This window comes from Pyrus communis, chromosome 1, assembly GCF_041283825.1.
Source record: "Pyrus communis isolate YQ-2024b chromosome 1, ASM4128382v1, whole genome shotgun sequence".
Lineage (NCBI taxonomy): Eukaryota > Viridiplantae > Streptophyta > Magnoliopsida > Rosales > Rosaceae > Pyrus > Pyrus communis.
The window spans coordinates 17,334,267-17,346,553 of record NC_142565.1 but is presented as its reverse complement, the minus strand read 5'-3'; the positions used below and the strand labels follow the sequence as shown (position 1 = coordinate 17,346,553).

Below are 12,287 nucleotides of genomic sequence, written 5' to 3'. Positions count from 1 at the left end.
CCATTTTTAGGATAGATTAGATGCCTTTAGTTCAGTTCTGATAATTTTATGACGTAGGTTGATCGTTAGAACCTAAATTCTCTACGATACGTTAATAGGTCATTATATGAATCGACGATCCAACTGTTGGATCGTAATGAAACTTTAGGATGTTGCTCTTGAAGCATAATGTGGACCTTTGGAAGTAACGGATCGGAAATCCATGATGCGGACCTTCCGAATCGATTTACGAAGGGATGTGTTTTATGTAAATTATGTATTCTATCGATAAGAATTCTGAGATGAAGTTTGATAATTGTTCTAGGCGCCGATCGTTCGAGACGTCTCGATATTCATGCTAGGGAGTGTAGCATGGACCTCAGGTGAGTGGGCTTTTGGTTTTCTATATATATATATATATACGTTTCCCAGAAACTGTTTTAAATGGAATTTCATTTAAAATGCCATGTCATATTTGCTTTACGTTTTAGCATTTGCATAATATTGCATGATGCTACGGAGGCCTAGGTAAGTTCAGGTAAGTACATATTGATGGTATGGTTGCATGATAGTTGGTTATGAGTTGATGCACATAAAGCTCATTGTCCTACACCCTGGTGTTAGTGCTCCACCCGAGGCTAGGGCCTAGCCTTCACGTGATCGTTCACCTCCCGCACCGCACACTCACCTTGGATCCAAGGTAGGTGCCAACCTGTCATACAGACCATATTAGGTGGTTTCGACTCGTGTGCAGGTTTAAAGTCATACAGGTCACATTAGGTGACTCCGGTTGGATTGATGGGCAATAGGTTCAGCCGTACAGGTCACATTAGGTGACTCCGGCTGGCATATCATTTTTACATTGATTTATATCACCTGACTTACATATTTACCGCTGAGATACTTGACATGGCATATATACTTTGATTTACACTGTTTTTTAACAAGATTTTTAAATACGTATGTATTACTATTTTCTGGGAAAATTATAAGGTTTTATGGTGAGGGGTTAATATGTTTAGAAAGAGAAATGCATTTTCAAAAGCTTTGTTCTTACCCACTCATGTTTTTTGTTTTTGTGCCCCTTTAGGTTTTAGCTGCTGAAAGTTTTTATCGACAAGGATTCTTGGCGAATCTCAGTATAGATGGCTACCTCTGAGGGTATGATCCTTACCCACACTACTGTACTTTACTTATGCTCTAACGTTGCGTGTGAAATGAGTTCATTCCCGCTCACAGCGCACTCTTATCTTTAGACATTATTAGGTTTAAATTTATTCACATTTTCCACATCACTATACTTTATGGCTTCGTCATCTTCCAGGTGTCGGCCAATACAGCTCGATTCGGAGTCCTAGTAGACATTTTGGGTCGGGCTGTGTCATGAAATGTACCATACTTCCTTTCACTATGCCATGTGCTAATAGATCTTCACAGCTGTCTCAATATTCAATTCGCTTTTACAGCAGAAACTAATTTGTGCTTCAACTAAAATTTGCTTGTGGAAGTAATCGAAAAGATGACTGATCGAAGTGGTTTTGGTTACCTAAGTGGGAAAATATGGTTAAAGACAACTACAAGTTTATGGTCCTCCTACAAGGCTTGTTCCTAAGTTTCCACGATTTTACTTTCTTCAGCTTAGGTTGTCACTTCTAATCAGTCTATCAGTCGCGCCGCTAATTAACACAATTATGATATTTTGATATTGTTTGTTACCTTGAAATTGTAAACCAGCGTTCTGGCATAAAGGTATCACTCCCAAATACCAGTACATGTACCCGGTATCAGAAATCATACCACCTGAATACTGGTTGAAAATTCCAGAATATCGGCTGATGTCGTTAATTAGTAGCGCCACTATAGGCTGATTATAGGTTAGAGCCCGCTCTAGTGGATGGTTTTGGACGATTGGTAATGAACTGGTCCGGTGAGGTTGTTTCATTGATTCTAGGGAAAAAGAATACTTACTACTTCGGGGATTTCTACTGCCCGTAAGTATAACAACTCGTACACCTATGCCTGTTCTCGTCGAAATGACGAGTACATCACCAAAAGAAATTCGGGAAACTAGTATTGGTTGGTACGTCCTAAGGCTGGAAAAGGAATTTGCTAATAATCTACTTTAGGACGGGATTAAACGTAACTCGATCTTCCTCCTGAAGATTCAAAATTATAACTAATGTACTTGAGAAGATTAGTGATATCGAGGACCAAAAGTGATTTTCTCCTGGATGTTCCCCCCATCGAGTGCTCACTTTAGTACCAGGTTGTCGCTCAAGACAATTTTGGAATCTTAACGAAGTAAACTTTTGTAGGAATTCTAATCGATGGTGTGCTATCAGATGCTATCGTGGAATCAAAACTATCCTTGGTTCCTAACTTGGAATGGTTGGTAGAAATAACTAGATGGTAGTGGGATTGATTGGTAAAACTCTGGTGGCACACAATTATCGATACATTAGCCTTGCTTCAGGGCCATCAACTTGCCTCAATTCAGGATTTTTCCTTGGCAGGGAGATTATTCATTTAAAATTTAGAGGAGGCTGCCAAAATGTTCCTCTAAAAGGTCGATAAGTTGACCAAGTCACTCAAAACTTAGAAAAAGCTAACATATTTTTCGTGCTTGACAAGGTGGCAAGATTCGAACATTAGGCTCAAGAACCGAGAACGCTTACATCATGCGTGTGATGAACGCAATACTGCCCAAACTTATGCTCTGATACCAAACTGACACACTCCAACTCGAAATGTCCACTTGGACTCTGAACCGAGCCATGCTGGCCGATACCTAGAAGGTGACGAAGCCATAAAGTGTAATGATGTGGAAAATGTGTATAAACTTAAACCTAAAGGTGCCTAAGTAATAGAGTACGCAGTGAGAGGAAATGAACCCATTTCACACATGATGTTAAAGCATAAGTACATAATAGTAAGATAGGGTAAGAATTATACCATTGAAGGTAATCGTCTACACCAAGATTTGCCAAGAATCCTCGTCGACATGTAAGCTCAGCAATAAAACTTGGAGGGGTGAAAAACAAGGGTAAGTGGGCCTAGAAACAAATCTTTGTAAAAACCTTTTCGAAAACATAATAACCCCTCGCTATAAAACATGTATAGTTTCCAAAATACACATACTACGTATGGTAAGAAAATATTTACCGTAGCCTGCAAAATCTCAAGAATTCATTACGGCACAATATCTCGTCAATAAGGGCATGACATCCATAATCACAAAATCTCACATAAGCAACATATTATATCGGGTGCTCATCGACACATGCTAACACACGAGTTCATGCAGAGGTATTCTGACATGAACAGGACTGAGTGTAATAATAATATGTGCTCTAGTACTACAATCACATGAAAACTGGCGCTATGCACAGTACATACGAGTCGGAGTTGCCTATGGAAACCTGTAAGACAGGACTGGCACATACAATGGATCCAAAGTGAGCGTACAGTGCGATGTGCACATACAGGTGAAAGACTGGCCCTAGCCCGGGCGAGTACCAACACCAGTGTAGCAAACGATGAGTAGATAACATCAATATAGTCGCGCCACAACCATTCAACAATTCTAATCAATATCGTACTTTTCATGACAATAAATATAATCAAGGTATCTCCTCATAATAAGCTTACATGTGCATCCCGTAGGATTATTTCATCATTAACCAATAATAAGGTATTTCTTATAAACATTAATTTAATCATGGCAATCGCATAAAGAATTTATTAATGCTTGTATATATGAAAACTAACCTATATATATATATAAAGAAAAGACCCACTCACAGATATGTAAATATAACGTGCTAATGAAATTATGCGTTTTCGTACAAAGTACGGCTAATAAAGGAACTATCCTAAAATGGTCAAATTTCAAAAAACGGGCGGCGAATTCGGAATCAACGCGTCGAAATACGCTAATTTTGCAAAAAGTCAACGGTTAATCCTAAAAGTCAACCAATGTATATATTATCTGGGACAACTCACTAATCAATATAGGCCTGCTAAACCCTACATAGTCTCTAGTAATTCGAATTTTAATATTTAAGATCAATTTGTAGCATATTGTCCAAAAGTCAAGTCTTTATCAAAGGTGAGGTCCACAACCCTACATAAGTCAATTTGGAACATCCGCACATGGATTTCCAATCCATATCTTCCCAAAGTCCACACTATGCTTCTAGAACAACATACTAAAACGTTTTTACGATGCAACGGTTAGATCTTCGCCAATTGCAAATTCAAGTGGCAGTCAACATTAGATTTTACAAACTTTAGAAATTCAATTCGGGAAGATCCATAAGTCGGATTCCTGATCCGTAAGTTCCTAATGTCAAAAAATATTATGTACTATCATGTATTAAAGTTTGGTACAGATCTAACGGTCGGATCGTTCATTCATATAATAATCAAATGGCGGCCAACTAGGCGGTCCACTACGAAACTATATTAAAACATTAGGATTTCACTAAACGGATGTGAATTATGGAATTGGGTCATCAAATTAGTCTAGGATGGTCATGTAGGGTCTCAGCCCTCGCGCCGCCGTACGCAACGGCCAGCCGCCCCGACTCGCTGGAAAAATCAACTATTTCCAAAAATTACCAAATTTCATAGAAATGAAGATCTCAATGAGTAGAGTAAGTTTTATGCCTGTGTCGAAGTCCAATTTGGTCGGGAAAATCCCTAATTTCACTCACACTCGCCAGAAACCAAAGAAATTGGTGGCTTCAATCCATCACCTCTGGTGCTCCGCCGCACTCAAACCTGTTTGGGCTTTGTTCCTGACCTCTAGAGGAGTGTTTTGGTGGTGGTAATTGAATGGAATCGTTTCAAAATTGGTGGATCTCGGGCAAGGGTTTTCGTGGCACCCACAGGTTCAAACTTCGTGAAATCTTAACCTATTCTTGTTGATTTTGGCTAGAATGGGATGATGGGATGTTGTGATGGTGGTGATGGGAGGTTGAGGAAAGCCAGAAGAATGGATGGAAAACCATTGGGACAGTCGTCGAAACTTGGGTCAGGTCGCGGGTTTTCAAAGGGATCCGATTCCCTTTTTTTTTTTTTTTTTTTTTTTTTCTTTTCTCTCCTTTCCCCTCCCTTCTCTTGTTTCTGATTGGGTAGCCCCCCAATCCCTCATTTTCTTTCATGTCCCTTTCATCTCAGTTGTCCATCTCTCTCATTTCTCTTCTTACCTTTCATCCCAACCACACACGTGACACATCACATTGCTCCTGAAAATTTGGAGCCTTCTAGAGTAAAGGTTAAATTTACTAGAATGCCCCAAATTACGTTAGTAACTCATTCGTTATAACTTCAAATTACATTTCGTTTACGTTTACACGCTCGTATCGACGAGTACTACGCAAATATGCTAAAAGAATGAGTCATACGTCTCTCTAAACAATAGTCAACAGAAGTCAAAATCCTTGCCCCTAGGAGCATTTTCATCAATTCACACTTTTAAAATTTATATTATCGCAAAATTAGGGACGGGTTGTCACACATTATGAAGTGAGCCCCCAAAAAATGTGTCATAAGTTGTGTAAAAAAAAGGGTGTCACGTATCCATTCCCATGAGTCACACATTAATTATAGGAGTAATGCTAGGGAGATCACATGTTTATACAATATTATATATCATCCGATGTGGCATGTGCACTTCACTTGCCATATCAGATGTGGTCTCCTTAGCATTTTCCTAAAGTTATACAAACGAGTGTAGAGAAATCTTGCTACATGGCTATACCTTAATGCTTAAGTGGTAGTTATATAATGCTAGGGAGACTAAATTTATACACATAATTTGCAAATTAAATGATGTGTCACCAATAAAAATGAGCATGTTCATCAATGCTTAAGTAATAATCTAAGGATAATGCTAGGGAGACCAAATTTTACACCAAATTTGCAAACCAAATAATGCGTCACCAATAGGAAATAAGCACATTAATCAACACTTAAGTACTAATCCAATCATCAACATCCACATTATTTTGTTTACAAAATTTGGTTTCCCTAGTATTTATCAACTTCCATATTATTTATTTTACAAAATTTAGTCTCCCTAGTACTACTTGAAAAACAAAGAAGAAGCAGCAACTAGTCTGTGCATTTATATGTTATAATATTATATTTTACAAAATGAGAGATGCTATTAGCACTCTAAAAGCTTCATCATGCATGCACTCCATATCTATTTTCTCATTCATGTGTATATAAATGAGTATTTACATAAAACTAAGGCCTAAAGAATTAGATTAATAAAAATATATAAAAAAAAAAAAAAAAGGTAAAGCAATATATGTTAACGCTCAAATCTGGAGAAGCTAACAAAGATCAGTATGGTTGTGTGTCAATCCTTAGGGGTCTCAGTGTTGGATTGATAAGAAGTGAACATCAACGTTTAAGTGGTTCACCCCCTCAAAATTGGGCTACGTCCACTGAATCTCTTGTATATATTGTGTTTGTACCATACTTGACCAATCCCAAAACTACCAAGCACCGGTCAACTTCATACCTTTAAGGATCCACTGAAGGGTTCATGATAAGGCACCCTTACCGAAGCACAAGAGTTTACCTCCAACCAGGAGGTCAATCACAGCTTGACACATGTCAACATCAAAATAAAGCTCATAGATCCTTACTAGGTGACCGGAGCAACCGAGCGAAGGTTACAAACTTGACACTTTACGTTGTTTTGAAGTTTTCACTGATTTTGTGCATCAACATATTGAATAAAAGGTTACAAATAGCTCTCAGTTCAATACAGTCTATTTTCTCTTTTAATTTGTCTGACTTTCTCTTTTAATTCGTCTAACCCGTTCTAAAGAGTACTCGTCCTCTTTGTATAGGCCCTCAATGTACCCCAAGTCTCTGGGTTTGAGTCTTCCTCTGTCTTTGCACTAATGTGCCAAATACGTAGACTTGACCTGCTAGCTGCCCCTCCATTCTTTAGTTGACCCGTGAAAACTAAGTGACATCCGTTCAAGTCCACTTGCATGTTTTCTTGAACCACGCGTACCAAGCACCTTGCTCAGCCTCTGGGGTTGGTGGGAATCCACACTCGAGTCCTTAATCTATCAGCCTTTACATCCCTCATAGGCTTTTGTTCTATTTAATAGCCGCCACGTACCCTAGAGTTGATGCCTGAGTATGTATGTCCTTAGAACTCCACGTTGTAAAATTATCAATACACCAACTTGCTCCCGATGATTGGAAAGTACTTTATGAGGAAGCGCTCGGTTTCGTTGTTGGCAAACAATCTAGACCCCGAGCGATCATCTGTAGCGTTCAGGATCATCCTTCCCAATCTTGTTGGGCCTTGGCCTTTCTTCCTTTGGACCAGTGTTCATTTCGGCCTCTTTGCGGTCAAAAAGGACCCCGCATTAACAATATAGTCGATTCCATTTAGTTTGGACATGCTCTTTGCAAGTAAAAGCAAAAGCTAAAATCGGTTCTGTGGGTTCAATTTTGTTTGGGTTCGAGTTTGACTGAATTTTTGTCACCTCGATTTTTTTTCTGGAGTTTTTTTCATTCAGTTTAGCCCAATTTCTTAGCTTTTATGGCCACCCAACTTATTTGTTGTGCATACACATACAACGAACAAGAACCTCTTCTTCTTTTTTTATTTATTTAACAAACGATATTATTACATTAAGTGGGAGGAGTTGGGTTTAGCCTCACAATAAGATAGCAATAATTTAGTTTAAATTCGCCTTTGGCGAAAATCGAACCTAAGACCTGTCGCTTACAAATGAAGATGAATACCATTAGACCATAATACTAAGTGGTAAACATGAACTTTTTTAAGATGCATATAAAATTAGGTTACATAGAAAATAGGGTTGACTCGAAGTAAGATTTAAATTACATGTCTTACTCAAGACACATGCTTTGTTCGCCTTTTAACTTGGGGCCAGCTCTGCTTGAATTTGTTCACTTCTGATTAGAAAAGATTAATTATTTGGTAGCACAATCTGGATGACAAATTAGCTATACATCATGTTAGTGGAGGCTCAAAGGTAAACTCTAAACACAACTGTTCCGTCCAATCACTTAAATTCTTTGAGTTACAGATGTATCCGTCAAAAAATAACCTTAATCCAATTTCCAATTTAGCGAACAAATTGGCGCCGACGAATGATACTTGCCGTTGATCTGGAAGAGCTCCTACATGCTCGGATATACAGAACACTGTAAACAACTCCGTCGTGAGTTCTATCTACGGCTGTTGCCTGTTGGTGAAGTTTGCTTCAAGTTGAGCAGACAAGATGAAGATACATTAAAATTCATGTCAAGTTTCTTTTGTCTTTCCTCTTTGTGGAGTTGAAGAACTCTCAGAGGTGGAGTCAAACCCTAGACATTTGAGAAATGCAATTCTTGCCAGCCTAAAATAGTCGCAAGGGTGGAAGTATATGTGGGTTGCTGCTGCTGCTGATGCCTCCTCCATTTCTACTATCTCCTCTCTTCTCGTTGTTCTACTTGTGCTTGTTACTATCTCCCCTTTTATACTTTCTCCTACCTGCCAAAATCTTACAAACTCTCATTATTCGTACATGTAATTACCTAATTTCTAATCCCAACACAAGCTATTCAAATAAAACATGTTTTATTATAACTAGCCTCATTATTTATGGCATTTTTTGTTCACCAGTTCAATTTTGGGCGTCTAATAACCATTTACTTTTCAGTTTTTTAATTTTTAAAAAAACTTAAAATTGAAAACATAAAGTCAAATTTTAAAAACCAAACAAAAAACTTTATGTTTTCAGTTTTCATTATTTAAAAGTTGAAAACTGAAAGTAATTACCAAACTGGTTTTCAATTTTTTTATTAAAAAAAAGACCCTAAAAATTTAAAAAAAAAATGGCAATCTAATTGCCCCTTTAGTTTTAGTTTTCATTATTTTTTAAAACTTCTTTATAACTATTTACAATTTTCAAAAAAATGAAAAATGAAAACTGACTACCAAAACCTAAAAATTGAAATCAATTTTTGAGAACTGAAAAAAAAATAGCTTTTGGTTTTTTGTTTGAAAGTCGTTATTAAATAACATTTCAATTTAAATAAAATAAGTGAACAAAATAAAAAAAACTAAAACAAAATAATTATCAAACGAACCATAATTTTAACAAATTTTGTTAACTCTTGTATGTATAGATATAAACAATGAGAATTTTTTTAATAATATTTCAAACTAAAAAAATACATGATTGAAGAAGTTATCACAGACCCAGGTGATGAAGGATGAGGAAGTTGATATCTGAGAAATGGAAAACTACAAAGAAAAGTAGTTTATAATTCATCTCCAAGGATTTGGATCCTCTCCTAAGTTTAGAAGGCTGAGCCTCTTGAGCAAATCACACGGACCGTTAAATTTTGATTCAACAATTACAAATAAAGAACCCCTCTAAAAATTATAATAATTATAACTGTTTGATTAAAATTCTACAGACCGTATAATTTGCTCAAGATGCACAGCCTCCTAAACTCAGAGAAAATATAAATCCCTTCTCCAAACCCAAAACATAGAAAACATAAAACAAAAATCAATTTATAAATTATCCTCGTGGGTTGTGGTTAATGCAGACGGCTGTTGCCTGTCCTGCACTGCACTCACGTGCCTTGCTTAAGTAGTCCCCATGTAACATGTCGATATAGTTTGTTATTTTTGAAATAAAATTATCTCCCCTCTTATTTTTTCTTCGCTTTTCTTCCCCCTTATTTGAACAATCACAATTAAATCATGTTAACATCTTATATTAATTTATTTATAGAAAGCTAAAGACAAAATAAAGAATATAAAAAGAGGGAATGGAAATAGAAGGGAAAAGAATTAGTCGGTAGTTCAGCTACAACAGTCCACTCTTCTGAAGCTAGAAATGACTTACAAAGACATTTTACTTTTCTTGACCATCATCATGCAAATCATGAGCATTAGAAATCAAACATAACAATTCACCAGCCCCCAATTATTAGACCACTCCATGATGGTTTATGGTTTGTGATTTTTAGACATTATCCAGACTTTTACGCGACACTTTAGTTTACGTAATAAAAGAATTTCAATCAACTTTATATTTTGGAAAAGATCTAAACAAATATTAGAAACAAACTACCAAGCTTATGGTGGCATGATCTGAACATTCCTCCCATTGTGATTGAATTTCGTTACCAAAAATGCAACTTATAGGACATAAATACACCAATCGATGACATCTCGTGATAATAATATAAGCACATGTTGAAGAAAAAAAACATGTACGTAGTAGACTCAACAACTATATGAAAAAGGTAAGACACCGCTTTATGAGTTAAACTGGGCCACTCAAGGATTTGAAGCGCAAACATTTTGTGGCCTCTATTGGATGGTTCTTGTTTGTGATTGAAATCGTTAAATATTCAAAATTCTTATATAAATTTCCTTTTTATATAAAAAAAAATAAAAAAGAAAAAAATTACTTCAAATCGTTGTCAATCAACTATAAAAAATAGATAGTTCACAATGCTTTATAGTACGATCTGTAGTTGATTGCTAAAACAATTCTAGTTTTAATTGATTTTTATTTTTAAACTATTACATAATAACTTATAATATAAATAGCTCCATCATTAACAAGAAATTTGCCTCAAAATGTTTGTGGAATATCAAAAAAAAAAGTCTAGAGTGACCATAGAAGAAGAAGATGGAACCAACCCAAAGTAGACGACGAAACGTTATGAATGGTGATTTTTCCATGTTCAACACATAATTATGCATTTTTCGAATGAAGTACACATGACTCGGCCAATCTTCTTTTATTTATTTTTTTTTTTATAGAAATTATGAGCAAATCATACCATTTATGACGAAGTATCCAAAGAAAAAAAGTGTTGTGTCAAATTAATTAGGCAATTGTTAGAAAATAAATATAGTATCTAAGGATACTCAATTAAGTGGCTGGGACTAATTCCAAGCCGTATGCAACACACGTTACGTCTTAAATTCGATTTAAGACACTGATAAGTAATATGATAGTTGTCAGAGAAAGCTGAAATGTCGAATCTTTTTAACTCCGAAATAATAAATTGTCGCGATAAAACCACTAATTAATTCTTTTTTGCAGAAAGAAAAATAAAAATGGCGAGCGCACAAAATGAAACTTCCACGTCTTTTAACACCCACCCCACCGAAATTAGAAAAAGTAAAAACAGTAATATTGTAAGTTTTTCATCATGGCGTTGTATTATTGGATCTGAATACGATGTGCCGGTGAAATTGTGATTCATGGTACAACGGATTAGGCCTTTTGAGTTTAGGCTAATCAGTTCCAAATAAGGAAGCAGTAAAACCGATTAGAAATCTCTCCATGATTAGGGATCTTTCTTTTTCTATCATCCTTTTCTTTCTTTTTTGTTACATTAGAAGGGATTCAACTCTTGAAATATCCAAAAAGATAGGCAAAACTAGTATAAAACAGTAATTAAGGAACACGGAGAAGTCAACTGAGGGAAGAAGATCCAGATTCCGTACCTGGGAATTTTGCAGGCCGTTGGTGACAAGCGTAGTGGAGGTGGCGGTGCCATCGGAAACTAAGCGACTGGTGGAAGATGAAGGTTTGGTGGTGGTGGTCGTGATGTCATCATTGGAGAGATCTATGACTAATAAGCTGAAGCAGTAGAGAAGGATGAGGAGGAAGACCATCACCATCACCTGGATCCATACCAGCCATGGGATTCTGTAGCTTTCTATAGTAAATTCATCCCCAAAATTGTACATATTCAAATATTTGACCCGCTGCAAGTACAACAATTACAAACTGCACAAGAACAAGATGTGCTGCAAAGACAGACAGAGAGATGTTGCAGTAGTCTTGCAAAGCAAATCAGAGATGGGTTTTTCCTGCAGAAAAAAAAAAGAAAAAGGTGAGAAATTGGTTTCTTTGCTGGGGAGAGAGAGAGAGGAGAGAGGAGAGAGAGTTTGAATAAAGAACTGGATGGTGAAAGGGTAGTAGAAGTACCGTATTTATGAAGGTGCAGCTGAGGAGGTTTGGTTTATTGATGTTGAAATATATATGATTACAATATATCCAGGCAACCTCCAACTGACGCGCAAAAGGAAACAGTCGTTTTAACCATAGCAATTTACTTTCACTATGTTCTAGTTTAGTTGTGTATTGTACGGTCTGGTAATATTCTTTTTCATTTAAAAGTGAGAGGTATTAGGTTCGAATTTCATGAAAAGTGAATCCGATAACAAATTAGACTACCTATTATGTGGTTTAACCAAAATTCACCTCCTCCTAGTGTAA

The 12,287-nt window shown here is 36.5% G+C and overlaps 1 protein-coding gene across 1 annotated transcript; it reads right to left on the bottom strand.

Annotated features, from left to right (window-relative positions):
• Positions 1-7,919: 7,919 nt before the first annotated feature.
• LOC137721215 (uncharacterized) lies at positions 7,920-11,946 on the bottom strand. Its single transcript, XM_088699324.1, has 2 exons — positions 11,510-11,946; positions 7,920-8,518 (listed from the first exon to the last, which is right to left on the bottom strand). Exons 1-2 carry the CDS (start codon positions 11,753-11,755, stop codon positions 8,291-8,293), a joined length of 474 nt encoding a protein of 157 aa, XP_088555450.1. The 5' UTR covers positions 11,756-11,946; the 3' UTR covers positions 7,920-8,290.
• Between the last annotated feature and the right edge of the window lie 341 nt (positions 11,947-12,287).

Bases quoted from the DNA above. Each gene is read 5' to 3' on its own strand.
- LOC137721215 (XM_088699324.1), bottom strand. From the start codon at position 11,755: ATGTACAATTTTGGGGATGAATTTACTATAGAAAGCTACAGAATCCCA. The intron at 8,519-11,509 runs GTACGGAATCTG...AGATTTTGGCAG, and splicing joins ACGGCCTGCAAAATTCCCAG to GTAGGAGAAAGTATAAAAGG.